This window comes from Pan troglodytes, chromosome 18 (genome assembly GCF_028858775.2).
Source record: "Pan troglodytes isolate AG18354 chromosome 18, NHGRI_mPanTro3-v2.0_pri, whole genome shotgun sequence".
NCBI classification, from domain to species: domain Eukaryota; kingdom Metazoa; phylum Chordata; class Mammalia; order Primates; family Hominidae; genus Pan; species Pan troglodytes.
This window is the reverse complement of record NC_072416.2, coordinates 55,537,115-55,562,059: the sequence shown is the minus strand read 5'-3', so window position 1 is coordinate 55,562,059 and position 24,945 is coordinate 55,537,115. Positions and strand designations below refer to the sequence as shown.

Genomic DNA, 24,945 nt, shown 5'->3' with positions numbered 1-24,945 from the left:
CACACCCCTCAACCCGCAGCCTCTGACCTGGGGCACCCGCTTCAGAGTGGCACTGGTCAGCGAGAGGCCAGAGAAGTCACAGCTCAGCTTGAAGGCCAGAGACTGGATGGTGGGTGTCTGCAAGGTCAGGTTGTAGCCTGGGAAGCTGGTGTTCAGTAGCATCTGCTCCAGCTGGTGGAGTTGACTGCAGCCCGGAGAGATGGCCAGGGAGGCCAGAACCCGGAGTGGGGTAAGGGTGAGAGGGGGCTGTAGACAGCCTGGGAGGGCAGGGCCTCCCCACCCACACCTCTGTCACACACACCTCCAGACCACTGCACACACAGTGTCCTTGGCACACTGTTACCTCCCTACCCCATCTATCCCCTCCTCTTGATTAACTCCTGTTCAGGTCCCAGTTTGTTGTCACCTCCTCCAGGAAGCCTTCCCTGACTGCTCCCTCACAGCTTCCCAGTAGCCACTCTTAGCCCTGACCAGTCTTCAGCATTGGCCGCTCACCTAGAGCTGCTCAGTCTTTGGGTCATAGACCCTGGAGAGCCCAGCCAGAATCTTAGAGCCTCTTCCCAGGAAAATGCATGGAGACCCATAATTCTGCACTTAGTGTCATGACATCTATGATTAAGGGCCCCCATTCCTCGATGATAAACTTCATGAGGGCAGTGACATGCCCATCCTGCATCCCCAGAGCCTAGTGTCAGGCATGCAGTAGGTGCTCAATAAAAGTGCTGAAAAAATGCACAGTTAAGAGTCTACATTAGACTAACCCTGACCCACTGATTCAAGGTGCAGGCTTGGGGTGGGAGGCACATCCAACTCACCGAGAGGAAAAAACTGAGCTCCGGCCCCTGGACACCTGCATATTCTCCATGTAGCGCAGGAGTTCTTCCCATGTCTCTGTGGGGACACACCTTCCCCTCAGTTTGTGTCTCAACTGCCCTCTGGCCCCACAACCTCTGGGCTTTCCATCCCACCCTGAGAGTCTAGTTCGCAAGCAGCTCCTGCTGCCCCCAGGAAGCCTAAGTGGCCCTTTTCAATCTCCCATGGTTTGACGCCTCCCCCTTTTGCATCACAGTCCCAGGACTGGGCTAGGGCTGCCCCCAGTTCAGCAGAGCCCCCTTACCTGCTGTTGCATTCTGCAAAGTCAGAAGGCACAGGCACAGGAAAAGGGCACCACAGTGATCCATGCCCTGTGCAGACTCTCCTCCAAGAACTGGCTCCGGCCCTGGAAAAGGTGCATGCCATCACCATGATGATAAAAGAGCAACCTCTAACTTCTAGGTGTCTGGCATGTCCCAAGAGTAGGACAGGCAGCATCTTATTTGACTCACCACTCCTGCATTTCACAGATGAGGAAGCTGAGGATGAAGGGCAAAGGGTCTTGCTTTACTTAAACCTGCCTAAAGCCAGGTCTCTAAGACTCCAGAATCCTTGACCACCAAGTAATGGCTGCCATTAGCAGCTCCGCCTGATACACTCCCCTTCCCAAAAAGCAGTCCTTCTGGGGGCTTCCCCAGGATCCCAGCCTCTACCCAGGGGGAAGGTGTTTGGGAGAAAGCAACATGTAAACCCCATCCAGCCCTGCCATTAACTCATCGTGCAGCTTTGGGTAGGATCTGTCTCTCCTCTGCCCTCATTTTCCTCCATTTTAAAATGAACTAATAAACTTCTGCTTCAATAGAGCAAATTTATGTCTGCCCCTTAAAGCCCCACTAAAATGAGAGGGAATGAATAAAATAGGCACAAAGCCACAGAACAATGGTAAAGAAAAGAGGCATGAAAAACAGTAAAATGGGGAAGAAAAGAGGCACAAAGCCTCTCAGGAAGCTGCTGGAGGATGTGCTCCAACAAAATGAGAGAGTAAATCATGAAAGAAGACACAGGGTACAGGAAACCCTGTACCCTACCATGGGAGAGGTAAAGCTACTCCTTAGAAAACAGGCACAAAGACAGAACAATGGGAAAGAAAACAACTGCAGAGATGGGAGATGTCAGCTAAATTTTGGAGGCTACAAGTAGGTGGCACCTGGTAAGACGTTTAGCAGACCGAAAAAAGTTGAACCCAAGTGCCTGCAGTGGGGAGAGGTGTGGTGTTGGCAGGAGACAAGGAGAAGCCTCACAACCTTGGAAGCACTTGAGAACTGGAGGCATCAGTTACCCCTGAAGTGGGGATGAAGGAAGAGGCTAAAAACAGCGATTGTTGGCCAGGCACGGCGGCTCATGCCTGTGATCCCAACTCTTTGGGAGGCCAAGGCAGGAGGATTGCTTGAGACCAGGAGTTCCAGACCAGCCTGGGCAACATGGCAAAACCCTGCTTCTACAAAAAAAAAATACAAAAATTAGCTGGGTATGGTGGCCTGCGCTTGTGTCCCCAGCTACTCAGGTGGGTGAGGTGGATCCTGCCCAGGAGATGGAGGCTGCAGTGAGTCAAAATCATACCACTGCACTCCAGCCTGGGCAACAGAATGAGACCTTGTCTCAAAAAAATAAAAAATAAAAATAAAAACAGAGTTTGTTGGTTGTGAGTCTTTAAAATGCCCGACTCAGTCCCCAGATCTCCCCTGCCACCTCCAGTATTCAGGAGTTTCCTCACCATCCTACCATCCCCAATCCTGCTCCACACAAAGTTTACTCTCTGGAGAGAGGATGCACCATAATCAGAACAGAAGGGGGAATTAAGCAATATCCCCTCCCCACATCCTCCCCCACTCAGATTCCAGAAGACTGCAGCAACCAGGGTTATGCCCCAAGGCAGGAGAAAAGTCTCTGAGGAGCTAACCATTCCAAGAATAGTATCCTATAGCTACTTCCATTTTTGTGTTCCTCAATGTTATGGCCAAGACCTAACTTACAGTGAAACTTCACCAGTCACCAAGCTCTGCCAAGCAATTAGGTTTTTAGTGCTCCTCTCTTGAATGGTCAACCAAGGATTACTGAGAATTTCAAAACACACACCCTTTCTTGAGAAGCTGCTGGAGGATGTGCTCCAACAAAATGAGAAAGTATATCATGAAAGAAGACACAGGGTACAGGAAACCCTGTATCCTACCATGGGAGAGGTAAAGCTACTCCCCAGAAAATGTGTGAAGGGAAGGCCCGGGTTGATGCTGAACAGCAGGACTAGGGCATTTCCCATCTGGAGGGAGCAGGAGAAAAGAATGCCCTGGGAGGGAGGGCTTCAAGAAAAAAATAAGGAAGAGGAAAAGGAGAGTAGATAGACTATCGAATAGGTTTGAACATCTAGAAAAATTGTTTTTTTGAGATGTCTTACCGAAGTTTATAAATGCAAAAATAAAAAGAAGCAATTAATTTCAAGAAAACCAAGTTGTACAAGAAAATGAAATGCTGCTACACGACTTAATATGGAATGTAATGCATATAGTCATAATAGAAACATTGAACAGGAGTTTTTTTAATTGTGTAAAAACCATATTAAGATGATTTCGATTTCCACCTAGAAAGTAGAGAGTCAGATGGGAGTATTGTTCCCATCATAACAATGGGAAAGCCAAATAATATACAAAATCTTTTTTTTTTTTTAGCCTACTGGAGAGCTGGGGTCACAGGCCACCAAGCAAACTGGTTTCTGGAGGTAACCAGAACACATTATCTTTGATGGATGAAACACATGATCTGTTTCATGTTTGACAGAGCACAGAGGAATAGGTAGTTGCCACAAAAGTAGATAAGGAGAAAATGACTAGTATCTTAATGAAACCTTAATGGCTGAGCATTAGCTAGAGTGGCAGTTTACTGGGAGCCCCAGACACAAGGGTAACCTGTACCCTCAGTTTCTTCCTACAGTCCTCCACTGGATGCTTATGAGAATGATGTGGAGTGGGACAGGGCCTGAGAGAGGCCCCATGGTAACATAGCCATGCAGGACATGCCAAGGGTTGAGGGTGGAGCAGGAGTACCTGGAGAAGCCCATCTGCGCTCTGGGCCCTGCATGAGTGCAAGGTGGTAATTGGCTGCTGCCGAGAGATAAACACCTGCACCCTGGCTTTGCTTTGATTTAAGATGCCCATCCCACAGGTCCCTGACCTGCTATAAAGCAAATGTTGACTGCTGCTGCTGGAGGAGTAGGAGACCCTCCCACCACAATGCTGCAGTGACACTAAGCAAAAGCCATCAGTGCTGGGCGCCTTGGCTCATGCCTGTAATCCCAACACTTTGGGTGGCCGAGGTAGGTGAATTGCTTGAGCCTAGGGGTTCGAGACCAGCCTGGGCAACATGGCAAAACTCTGTCTCTAAAAAAAAAAAAAAAAAAAAAAAAAAATTAGCCAGATGTGGTGGTGCACACCTGTAGTCCCAGCTACTCAGGAGGCTGAGGTGTGAGGATCACCTGAGCCTGGGAAGTTGGAGGCTGCAGTGAGCCGTGATAGCACCACTGTTCTCCATCCTGGGCAACAGAGTGAGACCCTGTCTCAAAAGAAAACCAAAAAAAAAAAAAAAAAAAAAAGCCACTGGACACTGGCAAGGAAGAGGCAACCCATTAGTGTCCAGGATTTTGCACTGATATAAAACAGAGGGCTGCTGCTACTACTGGGAAAAGAACAGGAATCTCACTCCCACTCAAGATCCCCCAACCAATAAGGCAGAGTTTGGTTCCCATGGGGATGAAGGGGAAGAAGTCTGCCTGCACTCTAGTACCTGCACTGAATAAGAAGCAGAGGTTGTCAAAAACTGGAGGAGAAACAGGAACACTTAGAAAGCCCCACTCCTGGGGCTCAAGACTGTCTAAGGCTGAAGCTAGAGCAGGAGAATCAAGAATTCACTGCCTCCACCACAAGCCTTGCACCAAGCAACAAGTAACAGCAGTCTACCACTGGAGAAGGGACTAGAACACGAAGAGAGATTTCCTCTGTGTTGTATGCATGCAATGCTGAGCGCAGAGTGGGGACACTGGGAAAATTCCCGTGGGACTCAAGTCCTCATGCTGAACACAATGTAGGGACAGTCCACCACTGGAGAAATTTGGAGCCTGTAGTATACAGAAGGTAACTATAGCAACAACAAAACCTAAATCCAGCTGGGCACTGTGGCTCATGCCTGTAATCCCAGCACTTTGGGAGGCCAAGGCAGGAGGATCATTTGAGCCCAAGAGTTCAAGATTGGCCTGGGCAACATAGTGAGACTCCATCTCTAAATAAACAGATAAATAAATAAAACTTAAACCTAAATCAACTACAGATTATATTGACTTGAGGCCTATACTACAGCCATGACATAAGAAATATTCCAATTTCTAGGCATAAATATCATTTACTTTACTACTGTTCCATTACACACAATGCCTGGTAGTTAGTCAAAGATTTTAAGACATACAGAACCAGATCTTAGAGATGGCCAAAATGTTGGAACTATCATATAGAGACAAGATAGCTCTGATAAATATGTTAAAGGGTGTAGTGGAAAAGGTAAACTTCTAAGAACAGACGGGAAATTTCAGCAGAACAATGGAAACTATTAAGGCTAGTCAAGTAGAAATGTTAGAAATAAAAAACTCGATATCAGTGATGAAGAATTCCTTCAATGGGTTTATTAGCAAACTGGACAAAGCAAAGTAAAGAATCCTTGAACTTGATGATAGTGTAATATAAATTATCCAAATTGAAATATAAAGAGTAAGAAGAGTGAAAATAAAAATTAACAGATTACCCAAGAACTGTGCAAATGGTCTGTATATATGTAACTGGAATCCTAGCTAAAGGAGAGAGAACAGAGAAGAATAAATAGAAACAGAAAGAAAAGAAAATTGAAAATTAAAAAATGGCCAATTTTTTTTCCAAAATTAATAAAAGACAACAAACCACAGATCCAAGAAGCTCTGCAAAACCCGAGGGAATAAATGCAAAGAAAAATACATCTAGATACATCCTAGTCAAACTGCTGCAGAACCGAAGATAAAATCTTGAAGTCAGCCAGAGAAAAGAGCCATTGTACACAGAAGATAAAATATATGAACTACAAGAGACTTCTTATCAGAAACTATCAAAACCAGATGATAACGCAGCCATATCTTTCAATAAAAATCTGTCATTCTAAAACTCCATGCCCAGTGAAAATATCTTTCAAAAACGAAGACAAGTTCAGGTGCAGTGGCTCACACCTGTAATCTCTGCACTTTGGGAGGCTGAGGTGGGTAGATCGCTTGAGCCCAGGGGTTCGAAACCAGCCTGGCCAACATGGCAAAAACCCGTCTCTAGAAAATATACAAAACTTAGTCAGGCATGGTGGCATGCACCTGTAGTCCCAGCTATTCAGGAGGCTAAGGCTGGAGGATCACTTGAGTCCAGGAGGTCAAGATTGCAGTGAGCCATGATCATGCCATTGCACTCCAGCCTGGGTGACAGAGCAAGACCATGTCTCAAAAAAAAAGAAGAAGGCAAAATAAGAACTTCTTCAGATGAGCAAGGAGTTTGAGAATTCATTGCCAGCAGATTGGCACTAAAATAAATATTGAAGAAAATTCTTAGGGCAGAAGAAAAATTATGCCAGTTGGAAATTTGGACTTAAAGAAATGAAGAGTATTGAAACTGGCAAAAATGTGTCAAATATAAAATAAATTACCTTGGTTTTAATATCTGTTTAATGTAAAAACAGTAACAGTGCATTGTGGGGATCATAGTGTCTGTAGAAGTAGAAGTGTACCACAAAAATAGCACGACAGGCAGGAGAGAGGAAATGGAAGTATTTGGTTGTGAGGTTCTTAAACTACATTTTAAGTATTGTAATGTTATTCGAAGGTAAATTGTGGAAAGTTAAATATGTGTATTTAAATCCTACAATGCCATCACAAAAAAGAGAAAATTATAAGATACAGCTAGTAAGGCAATACTAGAGATAAAATAATATTATGAAAACTGCTCAATCCAAAATAAGACAGGACAAGAAGAAAAAGAAACAAAGAACAGATGGAATACAGAGAAAACAAATAGCAAGATGGTAGATATAAACCCAATCATATAAATAATTACATTAAGCATAGTCCAAATGCTCCAATTAAAAGGCAAAAATTGTCTGACTGGATTATAAAAGCAAAACCTAACTACATACTGTCTTCAAGAAACACGTATCAAATATAAAGACACCAATAAATTACATGTAAAATGATGGAAAAAAGATATACCAATCATAAGTGTATTAGTATAGTTTCACACTGCTATAAAGAGCCATCAAAGACTGAGTAATTTATAAAGAAAAGAGGTTTGAGTCACAGTTCCACAGGCATGGCTGGGGAGACCTTAGGAAACTTACAATCATGGCGGGAGGCGAAGGGGAAGCAAGCATGTCTTCACATGGCAGCAGGGGAGAGAGAGAGAGAAGGGGGAAGTGCTACACACTTTTAAACCATCAGATCTTCTGAGAACTCACTCACTATCGGGAGAACAGCAAGGGGGAAATCTGTCCCCATGATCCAATCACCTTCCACCAGGTCCCTCCCCAACATTGAAAGATTACAGTTCAACATGAGATTTGCATGGGGACCCAGAGCCAAACCATATCAATAAGTAAGAGGGAATAGCTATATTAATACCTGAAAAAGTAAACTTCAGGATAAGGAATTTTACCAGGGATAAAGATTATATAATGCTAAAGACTAATTCGTCAAGAAAATGTAACAATCTTTAATGTGTGTGCACCTAATAACAGAGTTTTGAAAAATAAAGCAAAAATTGATAACACTAAAAGGAGAAATTGACAAACCAACACTTATAGTTGCAAAATGCAATATTTGTCTCTGAGTAATTGCTAGAAGTAGACAAAAATTGATATAGAAGATATATCAGTCCATTCTCATGCTGCTATGAAGAAATACCCAAGACTGGGTATATAATCATGGAGGAAGGCACCTCTTCAAAGGGTGGCAGGAGAGAGAATGGCTAGCAGGGGAAAAACCAGATGCTTATAAAACCATCAGATCTCATGAGAACTCACTCACTATCACGAGAGCAGCATGGGGGAAACTGCCCCCATGATCCAATCACTTCCCATCAGTCCCTCCCATGACACATGGAGATTATGGGAACTACAATTCAAGATGAGATTTTGGTGGGGATGCAGCCAAACCATATCAGAAGACATGAACAACACTATTAACTATCTTCTTTATATTTATAGAACACTCTCCTAATTACGCAAAATACATATTCTTTTCAATTACAACAGGAAACATTCACAAAAATAGACCATATTCTGGGCCATAAAATACATCTCAATAAATATAAAAGGATTAAAAGCACACAAAGTAAGTTCTGTAACCACCAGGAACTTAAACTAGAATTAAAAAACATAAAGAGGCCTCAAAAAATCCTCCAAATATTTGGAAATTAAATAATACACTATTAAGTAACCCATGAGTCAGAGACAAAATCACAAGGGAAATTATAAAATATATTCAACTGAATAAAAATGAAAACACAACATAATATTTATGGGATGCAGCTAAAGCAGTGCTTAGAGAAAAATTTATAGCATTAAACGCTTACATTAGGAAAGATGAAGGATTTCAAGTCAGTGATCTATGCTTCCACCTTAATAAATATAAAAAGAAGAGCAAACTAAGCATAAAATAAGCAGAAGGAAAAATAATAAAGATAAAATTATGGCCGAGCGTGGTGGCTCACGCCTGTAATCCCAGCACTTTGGGAGGCCAAGGTGGGCGGATCACAAAGTCAGGAGATTGAGACCATCCTGGCTAACACGGTGAAACCCCATCTCTACTAAAAATACAAAAAGTTAGCCGGGCATGGTGGCAGGTGCCTGTAGTCCCAGCTATTCGGGAGGCTGAGGCAGGAGAATGGCGTGAACCTGGGAGGCAGAGCTTGCAGTGAGCTGAGATTGCGCCACTGCACTCCAACCTGGGCAACAGAGCAAGACTCCGTCTTGAAAAAAGAAAAAAAAAAAGATAAAATTATAAATCAATAAAATAGAAAATGGAGTAGAGAAAAATTAATGAAACCAAAAGCTGGTTATTTGAAAAGCTCAATAATATTGATAAGTCTCTAGGCAGAATGATAAAGGGGAAAAAAGGACAAAGTACAATGACCAGTTATCAGCAATAAAAGAGGGGCTATCACTACAGAACCTGCAGATATTAAAAAATAGGAGAATAATATTAACAATTTATGGCAATAAATTACATAACTTAGGTGAAATGAAAAAAAAATTCCTTGAAATACACAAACTACCAATGCTTACTCAAGAAAAAACAGAAAATAGGAATAGTCCTTCATTGATTAAAGGAATTGAATTTGTAATTTAAAAATCTTCCCACAAAGAAACACTAGGCCCAGATGGCCTCACTAATTAATTCTTCCAAACATTTAAAAAAGTTATAATATCAATTCTACAGAAACTCTTACAAAAAAATGGAAGACAAAATAAGTAATGAGAACAATCCTAAATGTATTCCTTTAGAAAATAGAAGGGAAAATGCTTCCAAATTCATTTTAGGAGGCTAATATTACTGTATACCAAAACTAGCCACAGACATTACAAGGTAACTACAGACCAACACCCCTCATGAATATAGATCCAATTCCAGTTAAAATCACTGCGGGATATTTTTTAGAAAATGACAAGCTGACTGTAAAATTTATATGTAAAAACAAAGGATCTTGAATTGACAAAACAATTTTGATAAAGAAGAATGAAGTTGGAGGAGTCACACTACCTGATTTCAAGGCTTACTATAAAGCTACAATAATCAAGACAGTGTGTTACTGGCATAAGGACAGATATAGAGATGAATAGAACAGAATAGAGTCCAAAAATTTGTTCATATATTGATTTTTGCCGATTAATTTTTGACAAAGATGCAAAGATAATTCAGTAGAGAAAGGATAATTGATTCAACAATTAGTGATGGAACAATTGGATATCTCATGCCAAAAAAAAAGCCATCTTGAATCCATATCTTGAAGCACATACAAAATTTAACTCAGAATGGATCACAGATGCAAATAACAAGACTAAAACTATACAGATATACCTGGTTTTATTGCATTTTGCAAATCTTGTGGGTTTTTTTACAAATTGAAGATTGCAGCAACCCTGCATCAAGGAAGTCTATCTGCACCATTTTTCCAAAAGTAAGTGTTCACTTAATGGCTGGGTCCTGTTTTGGTAATTCTCATAATATTTCAAACTTTTTCATTATTATTATACCTGCTGTGGTGATCTGTGAACAGAGATCTTTGATGTTACTATTGTAATTGTTTTGGAGTACCACAAACTGCACCCATATAAGATGGCAAACTTAACCAATAAATGTATGTGTTTGGACTGCTCCACCAACTAGCTGTTCCCCTGTCTCCCTCCCTCTTCTTGGGCCTCCCTATTCTCTAGGACACAACAATATCGAAATCAGAACAATGAATAACTCTACAATGGCCTCTTAAGTGTTCAAGTAGAAGAAAGAGTCACACATCTCTCATTTTAAATCAAAAGCTAGAAATTTTAAGCTCAGTGAGGAAGACACGTGAAAACCCAGATAAGCCAAAAGCGAGGCATCCTGCACCGAACAGTTCACAAAGTTATGAATGCAAAGGAAAAGCTCTTAAAGAAAATTTAAAGTGCTACTCCAGTGAACACATGAAGCAAAACAACCTTATTGCTGATATGGAGAAAGCTTCAGTGATCTGGATAGAAGATCAAACCAGCCCCCCGGCCAACGTTCCCTTAAGCCAAAGCCTAGTTCAGAGCAAGGCCCTAACTCTTCAATTCTATGAAGGCCAAGGTGGGTGAGGAAGCTGAAAAAACGTGGAAGCTAGCAGAGGGTTGGTTCATGAGGTTTCAGGAAAAAAGCCATCTCCATGACATAGCAGTACAAAGTGAAACAGCAAGTGCCGACGGAGAAGCAAGTTATCCACAAGAACTAGCTAACATCATGCATGAGGGTGGCTACATTAAACAACAGAATTTCAGTGTAGATGAAAGAGCCTCATATTGGAAGCAGATGCCATCTAAGAGTTTCATAGCCAGAGAGAAGAAATCAATGCCTGGTTTCAAAGCTTCAAAGGACAGGCTAACTCCCTTGTTAGTGGGTAATGCAGCTGGTGACTTTCAATGGAAGCCAATACTCATTTAACATCCTGAAAATCCTAGGTCTCTTAAGAGTTATGCTAAATCTATTCTGCCTGTGCTCTACAAATTGAATAACAAAGCCTGGATGATAGCAATCTATTTATAGCATAGTTTCCTGAATATTTTAAACCCACTGTTAAGACCTACTACTCAAAAAAAAAAAAAAAGATTTATTTCAAAATATTTCTGCTCATCGACAATGTACCTAGTCACCCAAGAGCTCTGATGGAGATGCACAAGGAGATCAATGTTGTTCTCGTGCTGCTAACACAACATCCATTCTGCAGCCCATGGATCAAGGAGTCATTTCGACCTTCAAGTCTTATTATTTAGGAAACAAATTTCATAAGGCTATAGCTGTCATAGATAGTGATTTCTCTGATGGATCAGGGCAAAGTAAATTGAAAATCTGGAAAAGATTCACCCTTCTAGATGCTGCAAGAACATGTGATTGTGATTCATGGGAAGAAGTCAAAATATCAACATTAACAGGAGTTTGGAAGAGGTTGATTCCATGCTTCATGGACGACTTTGAGGGGTTCAAAACTTCAGTGGGGAAAGTAATTACAGATGTGATTAGAATAGCAAGAGAACTAGAATTAGTAGTGGATCCTGAAGATGTGACTGAATTGCTGCAGTCTCATGATCAAACTTGAATGGATGAGGAGTCGCTTCTCATAGATGAACAATGAGTGGTTTTTTGAAATGGAATCTACTCCTGGTGAAGATATGGTGAACACTGTGGAAATGACAACAAAAGATTTAGAATATTAAATAAATGTAGTGGATAAAGCCCCTGCAGGGTTTGAGAGGACGGACTCCAATTTTGAATGAAGCTCTACCATGAGTAAAATACTATCAAACAGCATCACATGCTACAGAAAAACATCTTATGAAAGGAAGAGTCAACTGATGTGGCAAACTTCACTGCTGTCTTAAGAAACAGCCAGCCACCCCAACCTTCAACCACCACCACCTTGATCAGCATCAAGACAAGACCTTCCACCAGCAAAAAAGCGTGTGATTTGTTGAAGGCTCAGATAGATTGCTAGTACTTTTTAGCAATAAAGTGTCCTTTAACTAAGGTATGTACATTTTTAGACATAATGCTTTTGCACACTAAATAGACTACAGTATAATGTAAACATAACTTTTTTCATGTGTGAGACAGTCTCGCTCTGTCGCCCAGGCTGGAATGCAGTGGTGCGATCTCAGCTCACTGCAACCTCCGCCTCCACCTCACAGGTTCAAGTGATTCTCCTGCCTCAGCCTCCCGAGTAGATGGGATTACAGGCACACACCACCATGCTCGGCTAATTTTTGTATTTTTAGTAGAGATGGGGTTTCACCATGTTGGCCAGGATGGTCTCGATCTCCTGACCTCATGATCCTCCCGCCTCGGCCTCCCAAAGTGCTGGGATTACAGACATGAGCCACGGTGCCTGGCCGTAAGCATAACTTTTATATGCACTGGGAAACCAAACAATTTGTGTGACTCACTTTATTACCATATTTGCTTTACTGTGATGGTCTAAAACCAAACCCACAATATCTCCAAGATATGCCTGTAAAACTCCTTGGAAAAAACAAAAAAGAAAATCCTTCTGACTTAGGTTATGCAAAGATTTCTTAGAAACAACACCAAAAACATGATCCATGGCAACAACAACAACAAAAAACTGATAAGTTGAATTTCATCAAAATTAAAACTTCTGCTTTTTGAAAGTCATGGTTAGCAAAACGAGAAGATAAGCCACAGACTGGGAGAAAATATTTACAAACACATATCTGATGTTTTTAAAAAATTGTATCTGGACTACATAAAGAACTCTTACACAACTAATAAGAGGACAAACAACCCAATAAATATAGGAAAAGATTTGAACAATCACTATACCAATGAAGATGTACAGATGGGCCGGGCGCGGTGGCTCATGCCTGTAATCCCAGCACTTTGGGAGGCCGAGGCGGGTGGGTCACCCAAGGTCAGGAGTTTGAAACCAGCCTGGCCAACATGGTGAAACGCCTGTCTCTACTAAAAATACAACAATTAGCCAGGTGTGGTAGCATGTGCCTGTAATCCTAGCTGCTCAAGAGTCTAAGGCAGGAGAATTGCTTCAACCCAGGAGGAGGAGGCTGCAGTGAGCTGAGATCATGCCACTGCATTTCAGCCTGGGTGACAGAGCTGGAACTACATGTTAAAAAAAAAATGTATAGATGCAAATAAGCACATGAGAAACACTCAATATCATTAGTCATTAGAGAAATGCATATAAAAACCACAATCAGATATCACTACACACCTTCTAGAATGACTAGGATTAAAATGGTAATACAAAGTATTATGAGGATATAGAACAGCTGGAAGCCTCATTCATTTCTGGAGGGAATGTAACATGGAAGTGGAATCTAGAAAAGTCAAAACTATTGGATCAGAGAACAAATCAGTAGTTGCCAGGGAGTAGGGAAAAGATATTAACTACAAAAGGGCCTGAGACAACTTTTCAGGGGACAGCAATGTTCTATATTTTGATTGTAATATACATGTATACATGGCTGTACACATCTGTCAAAATGCAAAAACTCCTCTCCAAAAGGGTGAATTTTATTGTATGTATACCTCTATAGACAAGACTTTAGAAATCCAATCAAAAAACATATTAAGAGGATGAAGAAGAGGAAATAGGGGAGGGAGGGCAAGAGAACTGATGATCCTCCTCTTAGAAGAAAGGAGGTCAACAAAAACTTGCAAGGCTTCAAGAGGGAGAGCCACAAAACTCAAAATATGTGTTTGATGGTAGTGGCAGAGGAAAGTACTTAAGAACATGAGTTCTCATTTTTCCACCATTGGATCTGCAAAGATCTGAAATATGATAGCACCCAGTGAGTCTGTAGGGACAGGCACATTCCTGCACTCTCTGTCTAAGATCTGAGCCTCATCTGCAAGGGGACGGCTTAGCAACACATTGGAACTTTATGTTCTGAATATCCTTTGAGCCAGGAAACTCATTCTTATGAATTTATCCTATGGAAAGAATAGGGCAAGCCAGGATTATACACATACAAGAATATTTAGAATAGTATTGTTAATAAAGAAAAGTTGAAAGCTGTGTGAATGTCTATCAATAGAGGAATAAATAAATTACACTCCAATGCCGTTCTGGAAAACAGTTCGACAGTTTCTTATAAAACTAAACATGTACCTATCATATGACCCAATAATTGCACTCTTGGACTTTTATCCCAGAGAAATGAAACCTCGTGTTCACACAAAAACCTATATATGAACAGTCATAGCAGCTTTATTCATGATAGCCTCAAAGTGGGTGAAAATGGTTAAATGGTGATACCTTTACACTCTGAAATACAATTCTCAGCAGTTAAAAAAATGAATTTCTAAAGAAAAGCTACTGACACACACAACTTGGATGGATCTTAAAGGAATTATCATGAGCCAAAAAAAAAAAAAAAAAAGCCAATCTCAAAACGTTGCATGCTGTGTGATTCAATTTATTTAACAGTCTTGAAATGACGAAATGATAAAGATGGAGAACAGATTAGTAGTTGCAAAGGGTTAGGGAGGGGGAGTGTGTTTCTTTAAAGGTCTCACACAAGGGATCCTTGTGGCGATGGAACAGTTCTGTGTCTTGATCGTGGTGTTGTTTACAGGAATCTTTTATTTTATCATGTCATAAAATTGCAAGGAAAACCATTTGGCAGTTTCTTATAAAGTTAAAATATACTTACCAAAGAACCGGCATACATAAATGAGTGAGTATAATACAGAATGAAGTCTGTGAACTATACCAAAGACAATTTCCTGGCTTTGATATTATACTATAAGCATGCAAGATGTTACTACTGGAGAATAAGTGAAGGGTATACAAAACGTTCTGTACTATTTTTTGCAACCTTCTGTGCATTTATAATTTTCTCAAAATTAAAAGTTAAAATATGCAACAGATTGTCATTTCACTATTAAGAATTATGTGTATTCTTTAAAAAAAAAAAAAAAAAAAAGATGTGTATAGCCAGGCACCATGGTTTGCACCTGTAATCCTAAACTAAGGCAGGAGAATCGCTTGAGGCCAGGAGTTCAAGACCAGCCTAGGCAACATAGCGAGACCCTTTCTCTAAAAAATATTTTGAGGCCAGGCGTGGTGGCTCATACCTGTAATCCCAGCACGCTGGGAGGCCTAGGTGGGCAAATCACTTGAGGTCAGGAGTTCAAGACCAGCCTGGGCAACATGGAAAAACCCCATCTCTACTAAAAATATAAAAATTAGCCAGGCGTGTTGGCACATGTGTAATCCTAGCTACTCAGGAGGCTGAGGCAAGAGGATTGCTTGAGTCCAGGAGTTCAATGCTTCAGTGAGCTATGATGGCACCTCTGCACTCCAGCCAGGATGACAGAGTGAGACTCTTCTCCAAAAACAAAAAACAAAAAACAGCCTGGGCGCAGTGGCTCACGCCTGTAATCCCAGCACTCTGGGAGGCCGAGGCAGGTGCGGATCACAAGGTCAGGAGATTGAGACCATCCTGGTCAACATGATGAAACCGCGTCTCTACTAAAAATACAAAAAAATTAGCTGGGTTTGGTGGCAGGCGCCTGTAATCCCAGCTACTCAGGAGGCTGAGGCAGGAGAATCGCTTGAATCCAGTAGGCGGAGGTTGCAGTGAGCCGAGATTGCGCCACTGCACTCCAGCCTGGCGACAGAGCGAGACTCCGTCTCAAAAAAAACAAAACCAAAAACAAACAAAAGACAAAGCCATGTAAAAGAAGAGCACAGCATATCACTGAGTGGAAAGGACAGGTTGAAAATAACACACATAATCTCATTTATGAAAAATTATGTTTGTATGCATGCTGAAGCATATTGGGAGCTCTAGAAGGGTGGCCACCAAAATGTTAATAATGCTTTTTTGAGGGGAGAGGTTTTTTCAAAACTTCCTTTTATATTTTCTGTATTGTTTAAATTTTCTACAACAAACATATTACCTTCATGACAACAACAAAAAAAACACAAATATTTTAATAGGATTTTTAAATGCTCCAAATGACTATCAATATGGAAGAAATAATAGTGACATATTGCTCATGAAAGACAGAAAGCACATTGCAAAACAACCTAATCCCATTCTTGAAAAAAAATCCATATATTTTATTACATGCAAAATCTGGACAGGCCAGGTGCAGTGGCTCACACCTGTAATCCCAGCACTTTGGGAGGCCAAGACGGGAGGATCACTTGAGCCCAGGAGATGGAGACCACCCTGGGCAACACAGCAAGACCCCCATCTCTACAAAATATTAGTTGGGCATGGTGGTGCACACCTGTAGTCCCAGCTACTCGGGAGGCTGAGGTGGGAGGATCACTTGAGCCCCGGAGGTTGAGGCTGCAGTGAGCTATGATTGTGCCACTGCACTCCAGCCTGGGTGACAGATCAAAACCCTGTCTCAAAAACAAAAAACAGAAACCAAATAAGAAAACACTGGAGTGGGGAAGGTTTTTCTAGCTATGACTCAAAATCCAGAAGCCAAAAGAGAAAATACAGATACATTTTATTACATAAAAATTATTTTAAAAGACACTTCTACCTGGCCAAAAGAAGGCCATATGTAATGTTAAAAGACAAATGACAAATTAGGAAAAATATTTGCATGTAATAGTTTTATATATGTATAATAGACAAGAGCTGATTTTCCTATTATGTAAAAGTTTCTAGAAATTGATAAGGAAAAGTCTAACCCAATATAAAAATGGGCAAATGGCAGGGCGTGGTAGCTCATACCTGTAGTCTCAGCGCTTTGGTAGGCCGAGGCAGGAGGATCATTTGAGCTCAGGAATTCGAGACCAGCCTGAGCAACATAGCAAGATCTTGTCTCTACTAAAAATCAGAAACATTAGCTGAGCATGGTGCCATGCACCCAGTAGTTTCAGCTGCTTGGAATGCTGAGATGAGAGGATCATGTGAGCCCAGGAGTTTGAGGCTGCATTGAGCTATGATGGTGGCACTGCACTCCAGCTTGTGTGACAGAATGAGACCCTGTATCAAAAATAAATAAATAGAGCCAGACACGGTGGCTCACACCTGTAATCCCAGCACTTTGGGAGGCCGAGGCAGGAGGCTCACCTGAGGTCAGGAGTTCAAGACCAGCCTGGCCAACAAGGTGAAACTTTGTCTCTACTAAAAAATACAAAAATTAGCCAGGCGCAGTGGAGCGTGCCTGTAATCCCAGCTACTCGGGAGGCTGAGCCAGGAGAATCGTTTGAGCCCGGGAGGCAGAGGTTGCAGTGAACAGAGATCACATCACTGCACTCCAGCCTGGGTGACAGAGCAAGACTCCATCTCAAAAAATAAAAATAAATAAATGGTGAACTCGCATATGTGAGAAATAATATAAGCACAGCTACATTGTTTGTAAGAGCAAATAACTAGAACCAGCACAAATATCTATGAACAGGGAGCTAATTAAATAAACTGTAACTTATCCCTAACAACATTAGAATATGCAGATGAAGAAATGGAAGGTCTCCTCTTATTGACATGGAAAGCTCTCCAAGACGTATTTTCAAGTGAAAAAGCAAAATGCAGAATAGTTTGTAGAGTATGCAACTTATTGTATCAACTGGGGCACTTTTGTATCAACTGGCACATCCAAGCCCAGCTATTGTAGAGACGTGGTTTCAGCATGTTGCCCAGGCTGGTCTCCAACACCTGGGCTCAAGCGATCCTCCCGCCTCAGCCTCCCAAAGGGCTGGGATCACAGGAGGAAGCCACCAAGCCCAGTCTCCACTCCAGTGTCATGAAGGAATTTGCCTGTTTCTTCCAGTACTTTTATAGATTCATTTTTCAAATTGAAATCTCCAGTCCATTTGCATTGATACTGGGATGCACTGGGAGATATAAATCCAATTTCATTTTTTCTCCAGGTGGTCACCCATTTTTCTTAACATGAATTTTTTAAATATATATGTTTATTTTTAATATGAAATAGAGACTCTGGAGTCACAGAGGACTGGGTTCTTATTTATTTGGTTATTTGGTTATTTATTTGGCTGTGTTATTTACTTACCCTCTCAGAACCTCAGAGAAAAGACAAGGGACAAGATTTGGGGGAGCCGGGTGCGGTGGCTCATGCCTTAATCCCAGCACTTTGGGAGGCTGAAGCAGGAGGATCACTTGAGCCCAGGAGTTTGAGACCAGCCAGAGTAACATAGGGAGACCCCATCTCTACAAAATTAAACATTAAAAAACCTAACCCAGCATGGTGGCATGAGCCTGTGGTCCCAGCTACTCGGGAGGCTGAGATGGGAGGATTACTTGAGCCTGGGAGCTGTGATTGCGACACTGCACTCCGGCCTGGGTGACAGAGTGAGACTCTGTCTCAAAAGCAAAACAAACCAAACAAACAAACAAAAAACAGAAAGGTTTGGGGAGGCAAAAGAAGCTACTGAAGGAAATCATTCAGGAGAGATAACTCAGGCCCAGTAGTGGAGGACCTGACAGCACAGAAAGGATCTTGGGCCAATTTATCCACCCCTTCACTATACTGTTGGTGAAACTGAGGCCCAGAGAGATAAATGGATTTGACCTGCCAGGTGTAAGACCAGGCTCTTATCCCCACTGGTTCCAGGCAGGCACTGAGGGAAGAAAAACCTGACCCTACCACACAACTGAAGAAATTGAGGCCAAAGCAGAAGTGATACCTCCCCCAGGCACTCCAGATAGAAGCTGTGGTTTCCACCCCCTTTCCCAGGAGCAAACCACGGTCTTCACTTCTGCTTGCAACCTCCAAATTCCCCTCCACATCCCTTCAGAGAGGTTACCATGCACCATCCCCCCACACGCTGAGCCATTTCATTTTCCACCCTGCAATTCATTATTTGTGGCCTTCTAGGAAACAGCAATCCCTTATCTGACTTCCAGGATGGTTCCAGTTGATGGTGGGGAAACCGAATACTGCGTAAGAGGAGTCTGCTTGAGGTTCTACAGCAGGCCAGTGGGCAAGCTGGGACTCAAACCCAGGCCTCCAGGGTCCAGGGTACTACCCCCTGCACACTGCAGCCTCCCAAAGATGGTTGGGCAGCTGAGTTGCTGTGCGGACAAGACTCTATTTAGGCCAATAGAGAAATGAGGAGCTGTGGAGCACAGGACAGAGCCTTTGGAAGATGAGAATTTGATAACCAGTTCCAGTATTCAGTGCCTAGGCTGTGTGACACTGGGCAGGCACCTGACCTCTCTGTGTCTCAGGTTTTTTCATCTGTAAAATGAGGCCAAGGAAATCTATTTCCCAGAAAGAGAAATTCAAACAACAATTTCCCTGATCCTCTCCTGGGAATCAGGCCCTGAGAAAAGTCCAGGGCTCTGATCAAAGTCCTTGGCCAGGAATACATCTGAGCACAAGGCTTGGGAACCCCTGCCTTCCTCCCTACAGCTGACCATGCACCCCCGAAGCCCACCTCTCCCCAGCAGCATGAGGGCCTACTGAGCCAGCCATTCTCCGCACACAGCCCCACCTGCCCCTGTCAACCACAGTCTGGAGCCCCTGCCCCTGGCCTGGGTGAGGAATCAATCAACCTGTGGTCTCTGCAAAAAAGCACTAAGAGGCCAGGCACGGTGGCTCACGCCTGTAATCCCAGCACTTTGGGAGGCCAAGGCAGGTGGATCACCTGAGATCAGGAGTCCGAGACCAGCCTGACCAAAGTGGCAAAATCCCGCCTCTACTAAAATTACGAAAATTAGCCAGGCATGCTGGCTGGTGCCTGTAATCCCAGCTACTCAGGAGGCTAAGGCAGGAGAATCGCTTGAACCTGGGAGGTGGAGGTTGCAGTGAGCCGAGATCGCACCACTGCACTCCAGCCTGGGCAACAAAGCAAGACTCCGTCTCAAAAAAAAAAAAAAAAAGCCCTAAAAAACGCTATAGTAACCCTATTTCCCAGGTTGGGAAAGAGAGGCCACCCTGGAGCCCAACAGGAAGTCTGTGACCAAGCCAGCAGCAGGTCCATTTCCCCGAGACATGCTGTCCCCAGGATCCAATCCAGGTCACTCTGAAAGGAGCTGCAGCTGCTCCAGATTGCCAAGCACAAACTGTGTGCCAGGTCCTCTACTGAGCCCCTGACAGCCATCCAAGATGCAGGTTCCCAGACTCACCCCATTTTACAGATGAGAAACTGAGGTCCAGAAAAGAAACCTCTCTTCACTTGTCCCAAACCTCGTGGGGAGGCTAAGATTCGAGACCCATACCTAACCACTTCTTAATTTAAATTGCCCCTCCCTCCAAAAGCACAGATCTCTACATTACCCCAGATGTGGAGCTGCCAACCAGAAAGGGAAGGAGGGTGGGTCCCCAGCTTGCTCACCAGGATATCACCAGGCCTGCGCCCACCTGGACATGGGTATGGCCAGTGCCCACTGAGGGGCCTGTGGATAAGGACAGAGAACGGGGCAGAGGAGAGTGGGGAGAGGCCCGGAGGAGGCTGACCTGAGAAGCTGCCGCTGCCGTCTCAGCTGCTGTCTCGGCTGCTGTCTTGTAGCTTCTGCAGGAAGAAGGGGAAGTCGGGAGGCGTCTGTGGGTGGCTTCTCCCTTCGCCCCACACCTGCACCCCCACTGCACTTCTCTCTGCTCCCTTCACCCCAGGCCCAGGCACCACACTCTCACTTCACTTCTTCTTTCACCAGCAGCAGCCTCTTTGCTTCCTTCGAGCTGTCGGTCATGCCCTGGTCACCCTTTGAGGGTATCACCCCGTAGAGTCTGCGGCCACTTCCTGAGGTGGCTGCTCCTCTGTGGAGGTGCTCAAGGACATGGCAATGTGGCCTTATGCAGTGCTCAAGCCCCACCTGAGCTCTGCACCTTTGGGCAAGACATGTTGCCCCTCTGGGCCTCAGTTTTCCCATCTATAGAAAAGGGAAAATGATCCCTGCCTGACCTGACAATTGATGGCATATTGATGATGGCAAAGACCTCAGGCAGCAGCTTGGTCAGACTGCCTGGGTTCAAGTACCAAGCCCACCACTTACTGGGTGGGTGACTTGGGGCAAGCCACTCATGCTCTCTGAACCTGTTTCCCCTCTGTAAAATGGAGATAATGACAGTACCACCTTGCAGGGCAGTGTGGGGCTTACAAAAGGTAAGGCTGGCAAAGTCACTGGAAGTGCTCTACGAAGCCGTCATATTTCACAGATGAGGGACCTGAAGCCCAGAGAGGACCTGGGCCTGGCCCAGAGTTGCCAAGTGGCAGAGCATGGTGGAGAGGGGCCTCCCTGGCCACAGAGCCCAGAAAACGTGAGGCTGGAAAGCTGGCCAGCTTCTCCTTGAGCCAGGCAGCTGGATAGGCCTGTCCTGCATCAGCCATACCCTCTGAAGAGCTGTAAGGGAAAGCAAGGAGGTGTGTGTGGGGGATAGAGAGAGAGAATGTTGGTAATGGGGAGACGGTGCTCTCTCTTGCCTGGGCCCCATCCAGACTCCTGGGAAAACTGACTGAGGAATGTGCTCTTCCAGCCCTGGGGGAAAGATGGAGAGGCAGCAAAAGGGAGAAACCAGACAGGTCCTAACATGGTCTCCCTCCTCTCTGCTTCACTGGGGCCCTTCCCGCATCAGCCCAAATACAGCTCGCAGGTAGTACAAGTGGCCTCTGCTGAAGCAGGAGGGAGCTGCTCCTTGGAGGGCAGCCAGGTCCCCACCCCAGCTGCACGGTGAAGGCTTCGCAGGGACACCAGTGCACCTGTGTCCTGACTCCTGGGCTACACTCCCTCTGGGTGACTTGGGCAAGCCTTGGCCCTTCTTTGTGCTTCGGTTTTCTTTGATCAGGATCCAGGCCTTGACCTCCAGGCTCTTCCTTTCCGAGGTCACCCAGCTACCTCTAGGATTGCCATGCCAACCTCCTCCTTCCTCATGCTGAATGTGAGCCCAAGTGGCTATTCTTAGGGCTCAGGAGGAGGCCCTGCCTACCCCATAGCCCCTCTAGCCTGGGTCTGTACCAGCCTCACTGTGCCTTGCTTCAGTTGGGGGCTAAGTTAGTGCCTGTTACTTAGCCCTGCACTCCTGATCCTGAAGCTCACTACCAAGATACTCTCCTGCTCAAAAGCCAGTGGTGAGGCTGGGTGCGGTGACTCAGGCCTGTTATCCCAGCACTTTGGGAGGTGGAGGCAGGCAGATTACTTAAGGCTAGGAGTTTGAGACCAGCCTGGGCAACATGGCAAAACCCCGTCTCTACTAAAAATACAAAAATTAGCCGGGTATGGTGGCACATGCTTGTAATTCTAGGTACTAGGGAGACTGAGGCACAAGAATCGCTTAAACCCGGGAGGTGGAGGTTGCAGTGAGCCGAGATCGCACCACTGCATTCCAGCTTGGGCAACAGAGTGAGACTCCACCTCAAAAACAAAATGAACAAACAAAAAACCAGTGGTGGCTCCCTATTGCCTTCACAGTCTAACCCCATCCAACTTCCATTGCCACCCAGTCTGATTGTGCTTGCCATATTAATACCCACCTCCCTACTCAGTCCCAGCTGTGGTCCCACACATGTACCTGGGAAGCCCTCCAGCTCCTCTCCACCCATCAGGGCTCCACTGGATCCTGCCTCCTCCAGGAAGGCTTCTCTGCCTCCTGCTCCTCTACAAAACACTCTGGATGCTTGAGCGGTAGGAAGCCTGCCAGTCTCCTCTCAGGCCCCCAGGCAGGGAGGAAGCCACATACCATCTCAGTAAAGTGTCTCCCTATATGGGGGCTACTTACCCTGGTGAGTAGCCTGCAAGAAGACTGTAGGTGGGACCCCGACAGGACTTTAGATAAACAGTCACAATGCAAAAAAAGTCATTTACACATCTTTTTCAATCTTGGTTGTGTCCAGCAAAAGCCTCAGCTTAGAGCTAAACTGTTTCTTTTGTTTTTTGTTTGTTTGTTTGTTTGTCTGAGACAGAGCCTCACTCTATCGCCAGGCTGGAGTGCAGTGGTGCAATCTCGGCTCACTGCAACCTCTGCCTCCCAGGTTCAAGCTATTCTCCTGCCTCAGACTCCCAAGTAGCTGGGACTACAGGTGCACGCCACCACACCCAGCGAATTTTTGTATTTTTAGTAGAGATGGGGTTTCACCATATTGGCCAGGATGGTCTCGATCTCTTGACAAGTCCAGTGATCCGCTCACCTTTGCCTCCCAAAGTGCTGGGATTACAGGTATGAGCCACTGTGCCCCACCGAGGGCTAAACTGTTTTAACCCCTCTCTAACACAGACTATGTCCCTTATTTTTCCCCATTTTTCAATCTTTTATTAGACTTCAAAACAGGACATCTGACTTTTAAATGTTTTATTGTGGTAAGATATATATATATACACGTACACACACATACATATATGTAACAAAAGCTACCATTTTAAGCATTTTTAAGTGTAGATTCAGACCAGGTGGGTTGGCTCACACCTATAATCCCAACACTTTGGACAAAGCCCTAGTGGTAGGACTACTTGAGCCCAGGAGTTCGAGACCAGCCTGGGAAACATAGCAGACCCTGCCTCTACAAAAAAAAAAAAAAAAAAAAATTAGTTGGTCATGGTAACGTGCCCCTGTAGATCCACCTACTCAGGAGGCTGAGGTGGGAGGACCGCTTGAGCCCAGGAGGTCGAGGCTGCAGAGAGTTGTGTTCGAACCATTGCACTCCAGCCTGGGTGACAGAGTGAGACCCTGTCTCAAAAAAAAAAAAAAAAAAAAGGGTACAGTGCAATGGCATTATCTACCTTTACACTGTCATGCAAACATCACCACATCCCATGTCCAAAACATTTTTCATATTCTCAAACTGAAACTCCATACCCATGAAACAGAACTTCCTGTTCTCTACTCCCCCAAGCCCTTGGCAATCATCGTTCTATTTTCTGTCTCTTGAATTTGACCACTCTAAGTACCTCATCTTAGTAGAATCATACAGTCTTTGTCCTTGCGTGACTGGCTCATTTCACTTAGCATGACGTCTTCAAGTTTCCTCCGTGTTGTAGTGTCAGACTCTCATTCCTTTTAAAGGTTGAATCACATTCCACTATGTGTATAATACATATTACATTTTGTTCACTCATCTGTTGATGGACACTTCAGTTACTTCCACCTTTCAGCTATTGTGAATAATGCTACAATCAACATGGGTGTAGAAATGATGCCCCTTCTTAACAAAGAGAACGTTTCTAGCTAGACTTTACTAACATTGTTTTATTTGCATACTATTTATTTTTATGATCTTTTTCTATTTGTGGCAAGTTATACAAATTTTCTATTTACCTAGCTATATGAAATAGACTTTAAGATACACGTAGATCCTACAAAGTGAAAGGATTTAAAGAAAAATGCTAGGTAAATAAGGGCATGTGTTAGTGGCAAAAAGTGGTGGCAGTAATACAGGAAAAGAGAACTGCTGAAGTGTGGGAAATATTGACACACGCCTCAAAAACCTGACTGTCCTGAACTGAGAGGGACAGGCTGCCAGAGAGAAACCCTGCCGAGACCACTGGGGAGGTTGACGCCAGATTAGCCTTGCATTCAGAGAGGCGCCTGGGGGTGTTGTTCTAGAAAGAGAACTACGGTAAAATTGAAACAGTCAGATCTGGGATCTGACATCTCATAGGGTGACCCCGGGCCAGTTCTCGAGACGATCCTCTGGCCTCTGCCTCCCAAGTTAGCTGGGGCTACAGGAGCGTACCATCACACCTGTCTAAACTTTTTATCTTTTTGTAGAGACAGAGTGTCCCTCTGTTCCCACGCTGGTCTTGAACTCCCGGCCTCAGGCGATCCTCCCGCTTTGGCTTCCCAAAGCACTGGGATTACAAGTGTGAGCCGCCGTGCCCAGTCCAGTCATTTCTGATCTT

The 24,945-nt window shown here is 44.0% G+C and overlaps 1 protein-coding gene across 10 annotated transcripts in view; it reads right to left on the bottom strand.

The window, feature by feature from the left end:
- Positions 1–20,897, bottom strand: part of ADGRG5 (adhesion G protein-coupled receptor G5) — a 34,856-nt gene extending 13,959 nt beyond the window's left edge. For 2 of the 10 annotated variants that reach the window (XM_063797829.1, XM_063797832.1), the window contains exons 1-4: positions 11,291–11,824; positions 1,118–1,219; positions 816–891; positions 28–184 (exon numbers count right to left, since the gene is read on the bottom strand). In XM_063797829.1, the coding sequence (XP_063653899.1) occupies positions 28–184; positions 816–891; positions 1,118–1,181 (297 nt within the window). In that variant the 5' untranslated portion in view covers positions 1,182–1,219; positions 11,291–11,824. Of the gene's footprint in view, positions 1–27; positions 185–815; positions 892–1,117; positions 1,368–11,290; positions 11,825–20,572 lie in introns of those variants that run through there. The other 8 variants (XM_016929902.4, XM_063797831.1, XM_063797837.1 and 5 more) reach the window with 8 other exon arrangements.
- Positions 20,898–24,945: the final 4,048 nt, after the last annotated feature.